Consider the following 20,119-nt stretch of genomic DNA (forward strand, 5'->3'; position numbering starts at 1 on the left):
TGCCGCTTGGGGCAGATATTTAAATCTGTGTCTTTCTTTTAGACATACAGTAAGTTTCAGATTCTTCAGTAAAGGTTTGCTAGAGCTTGATTTTTCCTCTGGAAATACTTTTATATCTAGATTCTAAGTTACATTCATGTTTTTCCTCGGTCTTTTTTTCTCTCTTGTTCCTCCCTTTCCTCCTTTAACATTATACTTTCACCTTGTGCCCTCTGAGCCCCTACATCAGAAAGCTCCTCTCTTCCATGTGCCATATAACTGACTTCCAAAGCTGGCAAAATTTGATGCCCCCATTTTTCACATAAAAGATTTGGTTTTTAAATGTTACTGTGATGCAAACCTACTAAAACAATGCTTTATTTTGGCTGTAAGGTAAATATGTCTTTTGGCCTTTGTAAAGCTGTTGCATGTGGGGTAATTTCCCTCTGATCATCTGGTGCTCTTGAATACCTGCTGTTGCTGCTTTGTGATTTCTCCATAGGTTAAATATTAGAATAGGAATAGGAGCAGATTTCAAATCATGCTTGAGTATGCAGAAGTTTGTGAGGCCACAAGAACGTATTAATTACAAATTCAGAAAGTAATTAATCTTTCCAGATTTGCCATGCCAATATTGGCCATAGCCATTAAGAAGTTAAGTAAACGCCTGGCCATGGCTCCAGCTGGAGCTGAGGTCTGCATGGAAAGCTATGCTTTGAACCTTGACAACCCGTTTCTCCTGGAATATGTGATATGCCACATTGAGAACCCATATGGATTTCTACAGTCAATTTAGAACATGATTCAATAGCATTGCTTTTGATTTTCAGAATTCATGGTAGCCCACTCAATGAAATTGCTTCCTAGATGTAGCCATCCTGATTTTGAGAGTGGAAAATATTATTTATCAAAATATTAAGAGCAATTTCAAAATAGATCTGTGAGCGATTTATGGGCCTCTTGCAAAATGGTATACATGTTGACTGACTGATCTGGAAAAGGTTAATGATAATTACTGTCAGATATTTTTTTACCTGAAATTTTTATTGGAATATTAAAACTTATTTGGAGTCCTCTCCGTTTCTTTTCTCTGTAGGTTTACCCAAGAGAATGGTTCTGTTACCCGTTATGAAATTTCCAACATATCCTGTTCCCCACTACTCATTCTTTTAGCAAATGACAGAAGCTAATTCCTATTGAACAACAATACAGTACAATACAGAATGTTAGAGAAAAAGCCTTTTTATCCTGCTTTCTTTGAACACATACTTGATCAAAATTATTTGTAAAGAACATCTTTCCTACTTTTTGATTTTAACAAATGCAAATTTAGTTCTCTAAAACTTGAAAAAAAAAAAAAAAAAAGAAACCAGTTCTGTGAAAACGGTACCTCATTTCTGGAAAATAACTTATACCAGCCCTTCTGTTCTAGGGAAATGGAAGTCTAGCAGTTCAAAGTTTAAGTTTTAAGAGACGTATCAGATTATGTAAAATTAAATTTGTGAAGGATGTATAGAGTCTCAAACACTGATCACAAATAAACTGCTTTGTTGTAACACAGAGTACTGCCTGGTTCCTGATGCAGTCACTGATTCTTAATTGATTGATATGTATTTGCCCCAGGGCACTTTAATTTGGGCTGTAGTTATTTTTTTTAATACAATAGAGACTTTTCATTTAACTTTAACTTTGTACATATTGAAGTGTGTAATAAAGCCAATAAAATATGGGTTTGAATATTGTTTTAGCTTATTATTTTTGATATGTTTTGGTATCAAATTACAAGGAATTGAAAACTAATAACTTAGCCCTAGAAGCCCATTCACTTGTAAGCAGACTGCTAAAACAAAGCAAAGGTGATTGTTAGTTTGAGCCAGTCTAGTCACTTTGTAAGCCCTTTGTACTCCTGCTGTACAAGGGCATCCCCATGATAAAGGTTCCATTCTGTTATTCGAGCATTGCTTATTAAAATGATGGCACTACCCAGAGATGGGGAAGGAGAATGTGATTATCCTAGTTTATGAATTTCCAAGTTTTTAAAAATAATAAATTAATCAATCAATCACCCTCTCTTGTTCTTGTGGCCTTCTTCACTCTGTAAGATATTGTGTTCACTCCCTGGCTTTTTTCATGCAGATAGAAGATTAGCGATTTTGCTGGGATTCATTGAAGGGTCTCCTTTCCTCTTCAATTACATCAGAATCTAAAGCAGCAACAGGGTCCCCATAAAAACTTGCTCTTCGATTGTCCCAGTTCTTGTTGAGTGCTGCTGTGAAAAGTGACAGGTTTCAGCCATGGGTCAGCATTTCTTTTTAAGACACCTGATGATGCTGGTGGAAATGGATCAGTGGGTAACATTGTGCTGTTCTGTAAAGGGTGCAGACCTAAGTCCTCCACTTGCATTCTCACCTTGTTTGGAAAGCCAATGATGTTACTAGAAGGTCAATGGTTTCATTAAGGTACTCACCCCCATGAAGGAGCAGCAGTGTGGTCCCCTGTCAATAAAAGGCACCATGTCTTAAAAATGTCTGTTTTTAGTATGAATTAGCTTTCATTTTCCCTAGTCAATTCTGCTTTTGGGAACTTGACAGGGCCCATCCATGAGAATGGGCTTCACAAAATATGGCAAATTTCTGTACCAAATTTCTTTGGGACCACTAAATAAAGGTGAAATGGGCAATGTACAACAAATGTTAGTGTCACTTCTCAGATATATATTACACAATGACTAGTTTGTTTCTTCTCCTTGGTCTTTTGTCTTTATTAGTGGTGGGTGATACTTTAATAAAACCTCGTCACTTGCTGGAAATAGCTGTAACTTATCATTCTCATCCTGTGCATTAGTGGCTAGACATAAACAAGAGGGCCCATTTCAGCTGGGAGTTTTCATGTTTCATTGATGCGTTTTGCTGACCTATGGATGAAACAGAGCCATCACTGAGAAGAAAAAGCATGGCTGATAGTGTCCAGGTTTATTAATTCAATCTTTACAGTAGTCCTCAATGTCTTTGGAATACTGTTAATTGGCAGCTGCGGCTGTATTGTTATTTGAAATTGGTCATCAAATTTGGATTCCACGTTGGAATCTCTCTAGAGATTTCTCATTAGAAAATTCTTTTGAAGTAGCTGCTCTGCTTCATAACTCACGCCCTCTGTAATGGTGAAAAGGGAGCTGTGCTGTTTTCCAACATGATGGCAGTCATTTCAAATGGTTTCTACCAAGTCTTTTTTTTTTTTTTTTTTTAATTTTGTTGTTTGTTGGAAGTTACTAACCATGTTGTAAACCTGCCCAGTTGCTGCAAACTTTTACATTTCTCTGCTTTACTTAAAATAATCGAGCTGTCAGTCCTTTGTTAGAAGTGGTAACCATGCAAGTTCAACTGTTTAAATTCTGTAATGAATTAAGTGTCCCCCCACCTGTTGCCCTTCCCACCCTTCCATTTTGTAATGAAAATTCCACTTACAGCCGAAAGAGCAGAGAAATATAAATGAAGCTCTTGGCTTCACCAAATTGCCTGAAATTAACATAAAGTTTTGCTTCTCTGCTCTTTTCTCCACTGTAGGTGGTTTTTTCATTGACAGCCCCTATTGCCAGCCTCTGAGCGTCGCACCATTTATTATTCACTTGGGCCCTCAAGATTTCTTCTCTGACTTCTAGAACCATCAGGTTGTCTGGCTTGAAATGGCAATTTCTATGTCTTGGTCTTAAGAGCAATGTGACACCCTGAGGCTATCCAGCTTTCAGACACACCACTCTGACACCCTCTTTTTGAAAGCAATGACTGATCATTTTAAAGAAGAGCAATACTTTGTTCAAAGCCACGGTGTCTGTTTTAAAACTTTTCCTTTGGAAACCTAGCAATATCTGTACTTAACCCCTTTTTAGCATAGTTTCTCGTCAGGGAGTTTACAGATCAGTGTAGAGCTTAACATTAGCGTGTGAGCTGTGCTATGTTCTGACAGTTTTTACACTTTTTAGCACATAAATAGTTACATTCCTGACTGCGTCAGTTAGCGTTACTATAATTTCTCAGAGATAGGGGTCCTCCTTGAAGCCATATCCTCTGCATGGGGACTGGCCCCTAGCCAGGGATGTGGCTTGCAGCTCGTGTTTCTTCAGGCTGCAGGAGTACCCCATCTCTTGTGCAAGGTAATTGGTCCAGTAGATTTCCAACATACCTCATGCCGACTAGATGAAGTGCATGGGTGGTGAAGTAAGGAGTTGAGTTTACATAGTTCTGAAGTGGTTTGTAGTCTCTCTCAAATTGTTAGCCTGGGGAACCAACCACTGAGAGATTTTGCTGGTATTGGCCTTTGCTTTTTTTTTTTTTTTTTTTTAATTTTGGGTGAATGTTTGAAAATCATGAATCAGCCACCATTATTAATTGAAGAGCTGAGAATACCTCGTTAATGTATTTTTAAAACTGGTGTTGGACCCTCTGTGTATTTCAGGTTAATACTTTTAAGCAGTTTTCAGCACGTTTATCTCACTTTATTCTCGTTCTCCTCGGACCTTCGTAGCCATATCACTTGTATAAAATAGGCTGAGATATAGTGACTGTAAGCTGTGATCTCAGTATACAAAGGTAAGCTCTTTTATTTTCTGATTAAAGAGAAAAATAGTCAATTAAGACAACATGCATATATGACAATCATATATGATGTATTTGATCTCTTAGGTCATATGTCATCGCATTACCTTTAAAAATTGTATGGTCTAAATGTAAAATAGTTATTTTTCAACATTTGTTTTAATACCCTTGTAACTGCTTTTTATTCAAGACAGACTTTCACTTACACTAAGTGTGTGTGTGTGTAGAAACTTAGGATATAACATGTATGTAAATTACACACACATACCTGTTTAAATGTAAGAATTCAGTGATAGGAACAGTTCATCTAAGAAGATTTTAATGACAGGGCACTCTTTTGGCCAAAGCAGTGGAATTTCCTAGGCAGCAAGGTTGGTAACAGTGCTGGTAGGATCCGTATGTGTAAGCTGTTACACAAGCTGGGGATCAAAGTGCCAATTTCTCAAGGAGAGAAACTTCTCCGAGAAATGAAAGTCTCTGATCTGTGTTGTATGCCATAATACAACAACAGCAAGAAGCCATAAAAAAAAAGCAATAGAAAATGAAAAAAAAACAAAACAAAATATTATGGTAACTATGGAAAAGTATATAATTGACTGAGCTAAGTTAATTATTTGCAGAACCAACTTTAGCAAGACTCGGGGTGGTGAATATCGAGTCTGCGGAGACCAAATAGACTTAAAGCAATCCATCTGTCTTTTCCAGGTTAGGTAGCTAGATTATTTATTTCCCACCTTATTCAACCATCATGGAGTTCATGTAAAGATGTGAGGGTTAGGCAGATATTTTAATAAAGATTTGCTTCATTTAGGTGTGTCCCATAAATGCATTTAATTGTGTAAGATGTTCTGTGCTAAGGCTGTATTTGATATATGTAGATTAAAATGAATTTCATGTTTCATATTTGTTTCTAAGTAGCAGTTTCTTTTGATTACTCATTTTAAAGTTGCTGGAACAACTCTTGTTTTTTTCCATGCAGAATCTGTATGTACATTTAATGTGGCTTTGGCCTCTATAAAAGGTTGTACGAGGTATAGCTGACTAGTACTGAGTGCGATCCAGTCCTGCTGAAACAGCCCAGTGCCTATTAGGTGCCAGGTCCTCTTCTGGGTACAAGTGAACAGAGGCTGTGCCCAGTGGAAGCATTTTAATTCTGACAGTCTCCTTGTTGTTGGAATTGGGCCTATTACAAATATCCTACTTTGGGAACCAGATACTTTGTTAACTGTGGCAAAAAGAATATCAGCTCAGTTATTAGTTTAATTATAAACTGTTTAATAATGTAGGCCCTCTGACATCACCAAAATAGGCGTCACTTGGAAATTCACTCATTTAAAATATTTCCCTGGCAGTTTTGAGAGCCTGAAACCTACTCTGGTTTATGTTCATGGACCTCTGTCCAATAAGTGAATGTAATGAAATGAATTCATAACAAATACTACAGTTCTTTCCAAGTAGTTTTTATAGTAGAACAAAGGACAAAGTGGTTAATTTAAACACTGAGCACATTTTTTTTAATGACAAATGAGAAAGTTTCACCCTTATAATCAATCATTCACCATAATTTCCCTGTTTCCTAGATTTCATTAATAACTGGAGGGAAATCTTCAGTAGTGAGTTAGAGGAAAGAACTAAGGAGATCCCCCCTGCCTTCCCTGCCCCCACCCCAGCAATTAGATTTCAAGCAATCCAGAGCCCTATACACCAGGGTCATTAAGAGCAGTTAAAGCTGAAAACAACCTGCTCTGTGAATGGTCTTCCCCTAATTCCCATTCAGCTTATGCCAGTGCCTCCTGAGAGAGGGTGGGGGCTATCTCTGAATCATCCAGAATGAGAAAGGTTCTGTGTATTCAAACTCATACCCTATACAGTCTGACGCCATGCTGTGCAGTGACCACAGGTTCCTCAGTGTTATTAGGAGTCTTGGAAAGGAGACAGGTGGTAAATGGGTAACAACAGCAGAGCCAAGAAACTACTGCTGAGGTGGGTTTCAATATTGATGTGTTTCTCTCTAGCCCTTATTTACAGAGCACAGAGCTAGTACTTATATAAGAATCAGTCCCTTCCTTTCTTAATAGCCACTTCCCAAAAGACTGTTTTAAGTCAAGAATTCCAGTTGAGTTGGTTGTAAGAATAGATATCCTTTCCCACATTATCATTTTAGGTAGGAACTAACAGATTCCATTGATGCTTTGAAGCAGTGATCTTTGGAGGTTTTTAAAAATAGTACCATAATGCAAATTAGGTTATGTAAGCTTTACAGCACAGCTAGAAATAGAGACTAGAAACCATGCGGGAATCTGGGCCAAAGAATTTCTCTCCTTCCAGCACATTCCCATGGGGCTCAGGAATTAGATGAGTTAATACACATAATATGTTTTGAACAGTACCTGGTGCAGAGTACCTACTCACTGAATGTTGAGTGTTCTTACCAAGGTTGGCCGAGGTGAGCATGAACGTGAGGAGGGCAAGGCTCTGCCAACAGGTGTTGGAGAGGCAGGTGCATGGCCTGCTTAGGGTGGAGCTGTGTCGGTTCCTTGGTGCTGATAGGCTTTGGCTGCTGCCAGGCTTTGGGAGAGGACTCCTGGTATCTAGGGGTTAGACAAGAAACACACCCCAAAGACCTGGTGAGAGCTAGAGTGGTGGCGTTGCTGCAGATCCAAGCTTAAGGAAGTTGCTCGTGTGTCTGTTAACAGTAGTTAAATTACCAGCCAGTCTGCTGCCAAGGGTTTGTAAATACTTGTTTTTTTTTTTTTTTTTTTGGTGGCGGGGGGGATTTAAGGGTGCTTAGAACTTCATAAGGGCTGATCTTAGAATATCTACCTGCTGAGTCCAAGTGTCCAACCAGTGCATTAATAATTTTTTAAAAAGGTGTTTGGTTACAACTGCCTCCGGAATCTAACCTTCAGGGTTTACTAGTGTTTAGTAGGTAGAAAGCAAGTTCCTTTAAATCACAGAAAGGAAGGGAGGAAACTGATTGGTGTGCTTAAAAGGCTGTCCACTAGGATGCTTCTCTGAAAAGCACTCCTATAGCTTGTCTCTTCTAGTTTGCTTGGATACTTTCGGGGGGAAAAATCTGCACTTGTCACCATATGAGGCCTCCCTTCTGCCTATTAGTCTTAGAGAAAACATATCTGCCCATCTATTCATCTTTCTTTTTGTCTATCCATTTACTGTCTGGACACAGTTGGGAAGTTGCTTTTTAATAAGAGGAAAATGGGTACATGATGAAATTGATGCTTTTGGATTAAATGGAGGGTGCATGTCTTATCTTCCATTCCTCTGTGTGTCTACAAAGACTTCAGGAGCCTCTGCAGAAAGGTGGTCACATGCATCCTTGGCTGTTGGTAAGAGGTGAGCTAAGCGGGGAACATAGATTGGAGCCCTCAGATGCTCCAAGTTTATAAAAACTGTGTGTAGACAAGGACTGAGTGTTACCTTTAAGGAGGCAAATAAGATTTGCCTTGTAGTCAGGAGGTTTTTCTTAAATCTAAGAAATACTTGTTTAGCTAATGTCCTGGCAAAAGTTAGTACATTCCCCCCAGGGGAGGCTGTTTGGTGGAGTCTTTGCCTCGTTCAGCCAGCATTGAGGGAGGACTTCTTTTTTCGCCTTGACTGACCAGTTGCTAACATTCTAATTACTTACTCCTTCTGAGGAGGGTCTTGGCCTCTCTTGGTAGAACTGTGCCATTTCTGCAAATGAACGGTGCCATCCTGCTGGTGGGCAGGGTGAAGATAGCCACCGTTTGCCCAGGCAGTTTCAGCACTGGACAGAAGGTCTCTGCATTCAGGTGTCTGCTAAATGCCCCAAGTAATGAGGTGAACAGTAGTCCTCAGTTCAGGTCATTTGGGGCAGCAGTAGATTGAAGGAGTAGGAAGGGAAGGGGAAGGAGAGATGCCACCATTTGTATCTTGTGTGCCAGGCACTTGGACATTCTTCTGAATTCTCCAGCTACCTTCCTGGAAGTAGTAGTATCCTTAGTTTACAAAAGAAACTGATGCTCCAAGTTAAGTGCTAGAACCATTAATGGAACCTAGCTCTGTTCTAAAGCCTTTTTCTGTTCCATCCTGCTATGGATTAAAAGGCTGGGGCTGACCGGATGGGCTCTGCTGGTAGCTAGGCCCTCTGACTTGAGGTGACTCCAGATCAGATAACCTGGCCTAAAATAGGGCTCTGTTCATTTAAATTGGTTGTGAAGAACGATTTAACATGCTGGAAGGACAGACTGCATTGCAACTGTATCAACAGAGGAAGCATTTTTATCTCAAGCTTGTTTTTCTCTGAATTTCAGTGAAATCTGAGGTATGTGTTTTCACTTAGCTTATATCTTCCGAGTGCATGTGCTCTGCCTGGCCTGAGATAAGTCATGAGGATGTCTTCAACAATTTAAGCCAGACTCTGAAGGCAGGCTGGTGAGGCTTTGGCTCATTGGGTATAAGGAAGAGGAGCACAGAGGGGCAGCAGCCCATGTCTGAGGTATAAGTGCAAGGGGGTGTCCCTGGACAAGTACTCAGTAGAGATGGGTGGTGGCAGACTGCAGAGGTCAGTGGTCATTGCCAGGAGTTTCCCTCGGAGTAGGCCTCAGGGCAGACTGCCAGCCTGGAGTTTGCTGTCTTCCCTCCAAGTTGGACCCGTGTATGGTAAGCCCTGCTTGGATGGCTTTCTGGTCTCTAAATTGCTGCCTGCTGAGCGTGTCGGATTCTTCTGCTGCTGTAACCACTTTACCAGCTCCTGGGCTAATGAATGACAGCTGGGTCTCTGCTCAGGCATGGGTGGGTGCGGGGATGGCTGTGGGATCCTTTTCAGGGCAAGGTATTCCTCATCCACCCCAAGTCATCCTCTTTCTTGGCACTTGGCAGTGTTTCAGTGCACCCTGCTGTAATCCTGGAGGAGGGCAGGAAAAAGGAACCTTTGAATCCCAGGCTGTCGTGTTCTAGAGCATGACGGTGTCAGGGAGAATGAGCGCCTGGCATTCGTAGAACACAGTCTTCTCTGAAGCCCTTTCCCGTTTGTCATTTCATGGCTTGCTGTACTGGTGGCCCTTGGAGAAGCAGCAGTGCATAGATCGTTGTTCCCACCCTGCAGACAGGGAGAGCAGAGCCCAGAGATCTCTCCAAACCACGCTGCTTATTTGTGGCAAAGCACTGTGGCCCCTAATGAGTTTTTAACCACCAGAAGAAATAACATTTCTTAAGACTGTTTTTAGAGGTAACAGCAGCCCTTTCTGAGGAATTAGTTTTGAATTTGACCACAACTGGAATTAGAAATTTTCTCCTTTTACAGATGAGGAAATAGATGCTTAGATAAGGTGACTTGCCCCAAATTATAGTGTGGTGAGTGGCGGTGCTCACCCAGTCTGAGGCTATGCTGTGTGCAGGTGGTTTGCGTCGCTAGTGTGGACCAATGTCTGTTCTGTCTTCCAAGCCCACTTGGCAGCAGTGGCTTCTCTCTCTGTGATGTGTTCTGCTCACCTTTCCTGTAGGCTTCTGGGCTATCCCCTATGCACCTTGAAACCAAGCAAAAACCAGCCCACATCTCCCTGATCCTTCCTCAGCCTCCTAAAATCCAGACTTTCTGGGCTCATTCTTTTTCTGGTTCCTTTGTTACTGGGCAAGGTGACCAACTGGTCAGCCCTGGGCCAGGCAGCCTGTTTTGTTTTTGTTTTGCCAGCTACACAGTTGGGGTTAATTTCTACAGATCATCATTTTATACTGTAACTGAACCCTATAATAAAGTGCAAATTCAGTAATTGCTACTTGGAGAGCTTCTCAGGGGTGGGAAGGAGGACAGGGGATGTGCTGTTGGAAGTATGTGTTTTATGTTCAGCCTCATCCACACTGTGGTTTTTGGCCACATCCTCCGTTCCTGGCTCGGCCTTCAAACATGCGCTGTAACTGTGGGATCACCGTCACAGTGACACACTTTCCAGAGCAGTCTGGTGTTGGGATCCCCTTGGATTCTTCCGTCATGAGACTTCTCGGAAGTCTCAGCTTTCTAAAAATCCCTCATTCCCGCAGAGGCTACGTTAAAGGAATATGGTAGCCATCATCTGGGAGGTAAAAAACCTATGGAAGTTGGCACCTGGGGGAACTCAGGAAAGCTGAAAGCACCTTGAAATGAGATGGAAGGACCAGAAGTTTAAGGCTGGTGAAGAGGAGACCTGGAGAGAACGTGGGCACTCCTGCCAGGTATTTTTAAGGGATTATATTTATTTGTTGTATGTGGTTCCAAAGGGTAAAAGACAATTATGGGAAGCCAGTGGGGCAATTTGAGCTAAAATACACCTCCCGCGATGACAGACGCAGCCTTGAGAGAGCAGCTGAGGTGCGACATGAGCTCCCTGTAACCGGCATGTTCGAGCAAGAAGCCGGCTGTGTGGACGGCAAAGAGGAAATGCTGTGGAATGTCAGTTTGGACAAACTCTGATGTGACTGGTGATGCTGCCAAGACCATGTCTCCCTTCTTGGGCACGTAGATTTATTGAGAAAAAACATTCAGTGTCACCTACTGCTTCTTACCAGGCTCTGTGTTGGGAGAGAAGGAGCAGTTGGAGAAAATGTCAGAATTTGCAGCTTAGACAACTGAGTAGAAAGTGAAATCATGGACCCAGATGGAGAGTACAGGGAGGGGATGAAAGAGGCACAGAGGATTTGAACAGAATGAGAGTCCTACTCTGTGCAGGGAGAAAGGCTTCAGTGGGTCTCTCCCTCCCTGCTAGGGATCCTCCTTGCCAGCCCTGGGCTGGGGGCTGGCAGGCCCATTCCCAGGTCTCCCGCCGAGGGCAGGAGAGGAGCCAGGCCTCAGGAGAGAAGTGCTTACTGAGTAATTTACCAAGAGCTATAGGCTTCCCACTGAGCCAGACGGGATCCCCAGGAGGGGAGTCAGAGGCCGGCCTGGCATGCACAGAGCGTGTGTGCCTACTTGGGGAGCGTGAAGGGCCTTCCCGTGGGACCTGAGATGATTAGCAGAGTGAAGTGGCAGGTGGGACACACAGTCTGCAATCACTTCTTGAAAGGCCCTGGGTGGCGTGTCCTTCAGTGATGACCATTGTCCACGATAGTGAGTTCCAGAGGGTCTATTGGGACAGTTGGATAGCCAAGGACCAGAGTCAGGAGGGAGGGGTGATGAGCAAGAGGCTCTTGCCGTCGGCCAGGTGAGGCGTGAGGGAGGCTGATGGAGCGCAGCAGCAGAGGGATGGAGAGGCAGGAATGGCATCTCCTCACAGGCCAGGCTCCTCTGCTGGACTGGGCAGGGATGGGAAGATGATGGCCCCCAACCCTGGGCCAAGGAACAACAGCACCCACCCGGGGGCGGGGGACCTGCTGGAGTACTTCTCCTGGACCACTGCTCAGTGGGAAATAGAGGGAACAATGGTGTCTCTGACCAGGATGGGAGAAGGCCGAGGAATGGAGGAAGATACTGACAGGGTACGGAGGAGGTAGAATGGAGCGAGGGCCATCTCCACTGGGCTAGGAAATGGGGCCTTGGTGGCCACACTCCATTGTGCTGGAGCACTCCGGCATCTCCACTGGCAGTGGGTGGGGAGGGGCTTGTGACCTATCAGCGTCTTCACCCCTTCCGAGTTTCCGCCGGGCTGGGCTCTCCAGCCAGGAGTCACAGGTACCGGGTGGTTGTTCATGCTGAGGCCTTTAGCTTGGCAAAAAGTTAATCCATTTTTGTTCATTTTTAACCTAAGCAAGGGTTGGAGCTTGTTGGATTCAGCATCTGTGGAACACAGTCTGTAGCCCGTGGGAAGGTGTGGACATTCTTTCCCAAGTTCTTGAAGGACGGAAAGGACCGTGAACTTGTGAGGTGACCAGAGGGTTAGTTTTGGGTGTCAGTTTTGTGTCTGTCCCAGTGCTGCCACTTTTGCTTCGAAATGGACAGGGAGAGCTGAAGGCCAGCATGGGTTTCTGCACCTGTTTCCTACAGCTCTGCTGGGGACTGGGGCTCAGGTGGCAGCTGTGGACACGGATCCAGTCAGCCTTTGGGTGGCCAGAGCTCCAGGGCCAGGTGTCTCTTAGCTGCAAGCAGCCTTCACTGTTAATCAACAGGCTACGCAAATCTCACCTCTAAAGAGGTGAAATGTGAAAATATACAGGAAGCACCGCCTTAGCCCTGTGTCCACAAATCCTTTCTGTAAAGGGCCAGATAGTGAGCATTTCAGGCTTTATGGACCATGTGGTCTTTGCCACAACTGCTCAGCTCTTCCACTGTAGCACAAAAGCCGCCAGAGACAGTGCGTAAATAGACAGCATGGCTGTGTTCCAATAAAGCTTCACTTACAAATACACAGGGCTGTAGTTTGCCAACCCCTGCAAAGTAGGGAGTATTCTGCCAAAGTTGGCTGTATTTCACCAACCCCTTAGACTATAGAGATGACTTACCCTTTGGCTTAATCATGACTGGAAACTTCCTTCCCATCTGCTGCCTGGACCATCCACCTCCCCACAAAGGCTTCCTGAGCATCTCCTCCATGTGAGCGCTGGCTCAATGCACAGGACGATGTAGTTTCTGCCCATATGGAATTTAGGTTTTGAGTGACACGTGGGACAGTGAAAGAGGAGAGCAGGTGGCTAAAGAGCATCATACAGAACAGGCCTCAGGGAAGTCCCAGGTGGCAGAGTCTCAGAGAGAAGGGCTGAGGGTGAATCAGGAAAGCCCTGAAGGCAGGCAGCTCTGGAGTCGGGTTTAGACGAGGAGGAGGCTGCAGTTCTCCAGGACGGGAAACAGGACCAGATGACGGATGAGATTGTGTGGAACAATGAGGAGGCCTGCATAGTCACACAGGCGCATGGGGTCTGCTCGTAAAGGACCAGGAGGGCCAGGCTCAGGAGTGTGGACTGGATTCTCTGGGCAGTAGGGAGCCATTGGACAGTTGTGCTCAGGAGGATAATGTGATCACAAATGCTTATTAGAAATGTCACTGGCTATGTATGTGGTTATAAGTTACGCCTTTCAGTTTAGTCTGGACTTTTTGGTCCAGGTACTTTTGGTATTAGAGTGGGGAAGAGAGGCCCAGAGAGTTGGACAGGTTTTCTGACCGCTGGCTTATAGTCAGTGAGCGCCCCACCTTTATTTTGACACGACAGAGCTCGACAGAATCTTCCTTCTTCAGGCTTTTTCTTTCCTGCTATCCTAAAGATTCACGTACAAGGGCAGGATAAATGAAACGTTCTGTCTCCAATCTAAGTTCGGCTTGGGGCCTCAGAATATGAAGGTAAAGCGGCGGGGACGGACTGCCCCTTGCTTCAGAATCAAGTCACACGGCGGGACCGCTCTATGGAGCAGATTGCTTCCTTTGTACGTGCCCTAGGCCCGTGTTCAGCAGGCCTCAGAGAAGCAGAGATGCTGGCCTCTCGTCTCCAGAGGCTGCCAGCTACTAAGGGAGGTGGAAGCGACTACCCCTGGGGGTAGACTGCTCTGGGCTAGGCCTGACGTCAGGCGTAGGGGACTGAGGTGAATCAGACATGGTGGCTGCATTGAGGAATGCTCAGTGTAGCTGGGGTGATGAAAAAACCCACGGCTGTTGGTAGTGCTTTCTGCTGAGCACGGTCTTTCCTCTCAGAGGGGTTTCTAGGCACGTTGAAGGGAGCTGCCATTCAGAGCATCGGAGAGGTGCCAGGGACGTGAGCTGCTGCGTTTGACATGAACAGAAGCTGGGAGTAGCTATGGTTGCTGTGCGTTGATAGGATCACAGTGTCCGCTGTGAAGGGGCGGGTAGGGCTGGAGAAAGATGGCCTAATACAAGCGCCTCCACAGGTGCTGATGCAGTGAAGCCCCCACAGCCCCGTGGGGTAGGTGAGGATCACATGCAGCTCGGAGAAGAGAAGGCACTTGCCCCTCTGCCTGAGCTGGGAGGTGGTGGCCAGCTCCACACAGGGCTGTCCCAGGATGCTGATGAGGCGGGACCAGCCACAGGCTGGCAGCGCTGCACTGTGACCCCCTTTCACAGGGCCCAGCCTTGTTTCTGGCCTTCCTGGACTGAGTCAGGAGGTGAGGGCTATGTTGCTGCCCCAGCGCAGTCGGGCCAGGTGTGGGGAAAGGCAGGAGGGAGGTGTGCTGTGCTCTGAGCAGCCTGGCAGGCCCTGGAGAGGCAGGAAGCCACTGCAAACTTCAGGAACTGGGTGCTGCTTCCTCTCAGTGAAGTTGTGTTTTGCTAATCTCTGATAACCAGGTGAGGGATACAGAAGGAAGAGTTGCCCCTGGGTGGCTGCTGTCTTTAGACTTGTCAGGCTCCCTCTGGTAGAGAAGTGCCTCTCGGATTTTGCTGCCTGGTCTTCTCTCTTACGGACATGGAGTGGCTCTCAGGCTCTTACCATAAGTGTGGAACTTCTCGGTAGGTGTGGAACTTCTCAGCTCTAAGAAGGGACACTTGTTGCATTTTCCAGAGAACTTTCTGGGTTTATGGAAGGGAAACTGACAAACTGGAGCCGGCACAGATGGACATTGGGTAAAGAGAATGCAGCCTGTCCCTGGCTGCAGTGCCAGGTGTGGCCTTTCATGTGGCAGCAAGTCACGTGCTGTGGCTCTAGCTTCTTAGGAAGGCTCTTGTCTGTCAGGCAGTGGAGTTCCTTACAGACAAGAGCCTTGCTCAGGCCAGCCCTGCCCCTGCCTACAGGCACAGGTGCTTTGCCATCTGTCCCGTTTTCCTGCTTAGGGAACCAAGATGGTCAGAAAGTTTCTTGACTCTAACCTAAATATTTCTGCCGCTTTTGCGAGTCAGACTCTTTTTCTTTTCATGGTTTGTGGAAATGGATCAGGAATGGGAGTAGGAGTTTTAGACAGCGAGGGAGGGGGTGAGAAGTTCCTTCGCCACCTGTAATTTACAAGTCGTGTTTCAGGTTTCCAGCCTCTTTGCTCTGTTCTGGGTATCTCGTGCTCTCCACCTTTAGGGATTTTGGTGTGGTGGGTCAGTGGCAAGACACTCGATTCAGACACACGCATTTCCGAGGCACTTTCATGTCACTTACCAAGCCTCCTTGTGTGCAGGTATCACTTCACTGGCTCCCTCAGGCTACAGCCCTGACCCCCAAGGTAGTGATGGCAGCTGGTGCATGAGGTATGATTTGGAAGTAGCCAGGCAAGCCCTGGTTGCAAAAAAAATACCTCTTCTATCCTGACAGCAGGCCAGAGGCGTTGCCATTAGACGCATCCCTCTACCTACCCCCGATCACTGTCCATGGTCAGGCCGGCCTTGCACAATCAGGTTCCGTTCACTCCGCACCCCCTTTCTTAGATGGGTGTACTGAGCACTGCTTTTCCCTTAGCTCACTTCATGTGGCAGCTTCTCAGGGATGGGACCTACCATGGCTGTGGGAGACGCTTCGCTACTACTTACTACCTTTCCAAGGGAGGAGGGCTCATTTTTAGAAACGTTACCGGGGAGCCAAATTGTAGGCATCCGACCAGAGGGCCTCGCTCTCTTCCTCTCCCAGGAATCAAGGGTAGCTCTGGCTCTCTGAGGAGCTGTCTCCAGCCTCCAGGTGGATGTCCTTTCCAGCATACCAGGGCTTATGGAGGCAAAATGAAAGCTGGTCCACGTGGGAACTCCCTGCTGTTGTCCTTTCCTTGGGCAGAAACCATATACTTTTTAGCCCCTAGCAGTGTTTATCCTGTTTTCCCCAAGGCATCCTTGGACTCAGGCCTTTCATCCTGGACCCAGCTGTCTGGCCTGTTGTGCTGAGCCTTTGGTCTAAGTGGTTGGTTGGTCCCAGCCACTTCTTCAAAAGAAGGTTTCCTGAGGTAACCATAAATTAGGGCAATCGTACTTCCAGGAACAGCGAGGCTGATGGGCCTGTTCCCAAGGGTGCTTTGGCAGGGGGTGCTGGGGAAGGGGCTGGCCTAGGGCCAGGTTCATCATACCATTAGCCCTACAGCCCCATGCCTTTGTGTCCTGGTTTACGTGCCGTGTAGTGGTCCTGCAAGAGTGGAGCCTGTAGGACTTGCTTCTCACCAGCTCCAAGCAGAACTCTGTCTGGGAAGGTGGGAGGTGCAGCCAGTCTAGACCTGAAGCCCTCACACTAAGGACTAAGGTAGGCCTGCTCAGCCTTAGCCCTTCGTCAGCCCCAAGGGTGGGGGAGGCAGGAGGAGGCTGAGCGTAGGCGTGGATAGAAACCTTTCCCTACCGCACGGTTACACACATGGCATTGGACTCCTGGCTATAGCTCACTTGGGTCTACGGAAGACCAAGTTAGTTTTTAGAAATCTATTTAAAATATCTATCATGTATCTATTTACTGTGTTTTTCTGAATACGCAAGTGTAAATAGTATAATTTGCAGTGCAAAAAGTCCTTGGCAATAACTTTGTGTATTATGTTTAAAAACACTGGAAACCGCGACCACCATGGACTGCCCTTCCCCTCTGAGGCAATTATTACAGGTAGGACTCTGAACTTTAAACCTTCAGCGTGACTGAAGCAGCAGCCTGCACATGTGGACGGTCATCAGTGCCTCGCCCAGAGATGCCTGGCCTTCATCCAAAGGGACCCTGCTGCCACAAGTCCTCCAGGCAGCACCCACACTGTGGCTCCTTCACGCTCAGTACGTTGGACTCTGCCGTAGACTGACCCTCTTGTCTGGCTGCTGTAGTTTGTCTGTAATGCCCTGACATGTTGCATTTTCCCCATTTGGATAAATAAAAACAAATGCTTCTGTCACACACAGTAATGGACTGTTCTGTTTAGGACCCACTGATAAAATGAAGGATACAGCTTTGGTGAAAGGTTCAAGTGCAGGCTCCCTTTTCCTGGCCCTTAAGGCTCTAGTTCAGTACATGTTACAGGTTCTTCCCTTCATGCAAAGGGATGGAGGGGCCGAGGACATTTGAAGGGGGGTGGATGGCTCCTGATAATGGACAGTGATTTGGGTGGGGCCAGGGCCTAATTCATGATCCCGTTATGGTCCTTAAAACCCTGCCTCTGTGTGGTGTGAAGTTTCCTCAACATGAAACATGAACCTGGCAGCCTGGCACAGTGAGTGGTAAGTGATGTCATGTTGAGTGAGTGCTGACCTCTTAATCGTCACACCTGTTCCCGGGGTCAGTAATACCTGGACAGACAATACAGATCGGAAACCGAGGCTCAGGGTTAAAGGACCCTGCCCAATGGTGTCGAGCTTCTAGAGGGCGGCAGCAATTGGAACCCAAAGCTCAGGCTCTTCTTCCTGCTGCCTGGTCCTCTGCAAGGCTTCTGCAGTTGAGCTGCCCTAGTAACTGAGAGCTCAAGACCACAATGTAGTCCCAGCCCACTTGGAGGGACGAGGATGAAGAAGGTCCGGCAGCCCAGGGAAGTGTCCTGGTGGGGAATCGGGCCAGGGGCTGCTGCTGCTGCCTCCAGGTAAGTAATTGGAAAGTTGTGTGGGCAATGGTGCAGGCTGTTTTTGCCTCACTTTATAACTCAGGGCCCCGCCTTCTGCCTATACGTCATCAGGCTGGATCTACAACGACGCAAGAATTGACTGAAAGAATTGCCAGCTGGGCCAGCTCTCTGCTGTTCCCATCCTCATTCCCAGGTTGGCCTTTCTGAGATTAAGAGACAGCTAGGGGGCTGGGCGCGGTGGCTCACGCTTGTAATCCCAGCACTTTGGGAGGCCGAGGCGGGCGGATCACGAGGTCAGGAGATCGAGACCACGGTGAAACCCCGTCTCTACTAAAAATACAAAAAATTAGCCGGGTGTGGTGGCGGGCGCCTGTAGTCCCAGCTACTCGGAGAGGCTGAGGCAGGAGAATGGCGTGAACCCGGGAGGGAGGCGGAGCTTGCAGTGAGCCGAGATTGCGCCACTGCACTCCAGCCTGGGCGACAGAGCGAGACTCCGACTCAAAAAAAAAAAAAAAAAACAGCTAGGCTTTCTTGTTCACAATTGCCACAGGCCTCAGCTGCACAGGAGACAGGGTTGTTGAGGTGGAACTGGGAGAGAGGAAGGGAGGGAGCATTGTCTTTCTTGCTCTTGGGCTCCGGAAGAGAAGGTGAAGGTGGTGGTATGTGGTAGGAAAGACTCAACTCCCCGATGGTGTGGTCACAGGCAGACTATTCACCTTCACTTTCAAATTTGGGAATAACATCACTGAAATCAGGGGTGTTCTGACGACTGGAGGGAGAAGAATACAGGAAAAGAGCCAAGGGCATCACAGGAGAACCCAGCAGCCCTGACGAGCCAGGCACTGGACCACTGCACAGATCAGAACTCAGGAAGGTTAAGTGAGATGTGCATCCAAGGGTATGGCCTGGTCTTGAACCCTGAGTTTGTGTGTGTGTTGCTTGCAGTACAGTGCTGTGACAGTTTATACCTACCTGCTTCCACATGGTCATCTTTAAGCAGCCACCCTGCTGGTTACTGACAGAAGTACGAGTCAACATCCCAGCCGTCTCTGAGCCCATCTCTCTTCACCTATCAATCAATCAAATGGGGAGGGCAGAGAACTCAGCACTCATGTCCGTTGTTGTTCTGGGAGTGCCTCAGTGCCCATTCTGGGCGGCTACAGTCCTCATATCTGCCTGCTCCAGTGCTCCTGTTCTTTGATCACCCCCCAAATGAATCTTAGAAGAGGATTTAAATCCCAATGTCAGAATCAGGCACGTCTCTCAGCAGTGAAGTGACTCTCCAAGGCCACAAGGGGCCCATGTCACCCGTTGCGCTCCCCTCTGCACAGGCTCTGGTTTTCACAACTGATGGGTCAGCTCAGACATGGGAGTTATATTCTGGGCTTATTCGGGTAGCCGGTGGCTCTTTTCTTCACCCACCTCACTACTCAGCCCCTGCCCCTGGGACTTGGAATTCAGAAGAGGTGCAGACACTGATAGCTCCTGCCATTTGGTCTGAGCCGCTGCCTCCCCACTGAGAAATATCAAGGCCCTGGAAATCAGCTTGGTTTGCGGTAGGACCTGCCAAAGAAGGTCCACTCAGCCTGCACTGCCTGCTCGCTGACCTCCTGAGCAGGAGACAACAGGTGCCCAAGGTTGGAACCACAATCTGAGTGGCCCAGCACAACTGCTCTTCCTGCCACAGTCCCCTCTGACCACTGGCCTTGTTTTCCCACTTCCCTCACAGCCAGGCTTCTTAAAATCTATACTTGCTTGTCTCTGCCTCCTGCCCTCCCACCTCAACTGTAGTGGCCACTGCCCTAACAACCTTCCAGCTCCCAAATCCAATGAAGCTTTTCCAGTCCTGCCCTCATCCCCACCCCAAGGTAGCTCTTGCTCTTCTATGGCCGTCCATGCTGCATTCTCCATGTCTTCTCTCCTGCTTCTTGAATGGCGGCTCCTACCTTCAGCTTGCTCGAGCAGTGGTTCTCAATCAAGGGTGATTTGGCCCCCTCGGGGAATATTCGGCAATACTCGAAGACATTTTTGGTTGTGCCAGTTGGCGTGGGGTAATGCACTAGCATCCAGTGGAGAGAGGCCAGGGACGCTGCTGGGATTACACAGGACAGACCCCCTACAGCACAAAAGTACCAATCAGCCAAATCATCAACAATGAAGCCCAGAAACGCTGCACTAGAGATGCCAAACCAACAACTGAGCAGCTGAAGATTGCCAGGATCTCCAA

The 20,119-nt window shown here is 46.8% G+C and overlaps 1 protein-coding gene across 13 annotated transcripts in view; it reads left to right on the forward strand.

Annotated features, from left to right (window-relative positions):
* The window catches only part of STRBP (spermatid perinuclear RNA binding protein), a 161,162-nt gene extending 143,924 nt beyond the window's left edge, over window positions 1–17,238 (forward strand). For 8 of the 13 annotated variants that reach the window (XM_063636002.1, XM_055271171.2, XM_055271178.2 and 5 more), the window contains one exon: window positions 1,076–2,046. In XM_063636002.1, the coding sequence (XP_063492072.1) occupies window positions 1,076–1,152 (77 nt within the window). In that variant the 3' untranslated portion in view covers window positions 1,153–2,046. Of the gene's footprint in view, window positions 1–1,075 lie in introns of all 13 variants that reach the window. The other 5 variants (XR_008656499.2, XR_010119970.1, XR_010119969.1 and 2 more) reach the window with 5 other exon arrangements.
* Window positions 17,239–20,119: the final 2,881 nt, after the last annotated feature.

The sequence above is a fragment of the Symphalangus syndactylus genome, chromosome 3, assembly GCF_028878055.3.
Source record: "Symphalangus syndactylus isolate Jambi chromosome 3, NHGRI_mSymSyn1-v2.1_pri, whole genome shotgun sequence".
Taxonomy (NCBI): Eukaryota; Metazoa; Chordata; class Mammalia; order Primates; family Hylobatidae; genus Symphalangus; species Symphalangus syndactylus.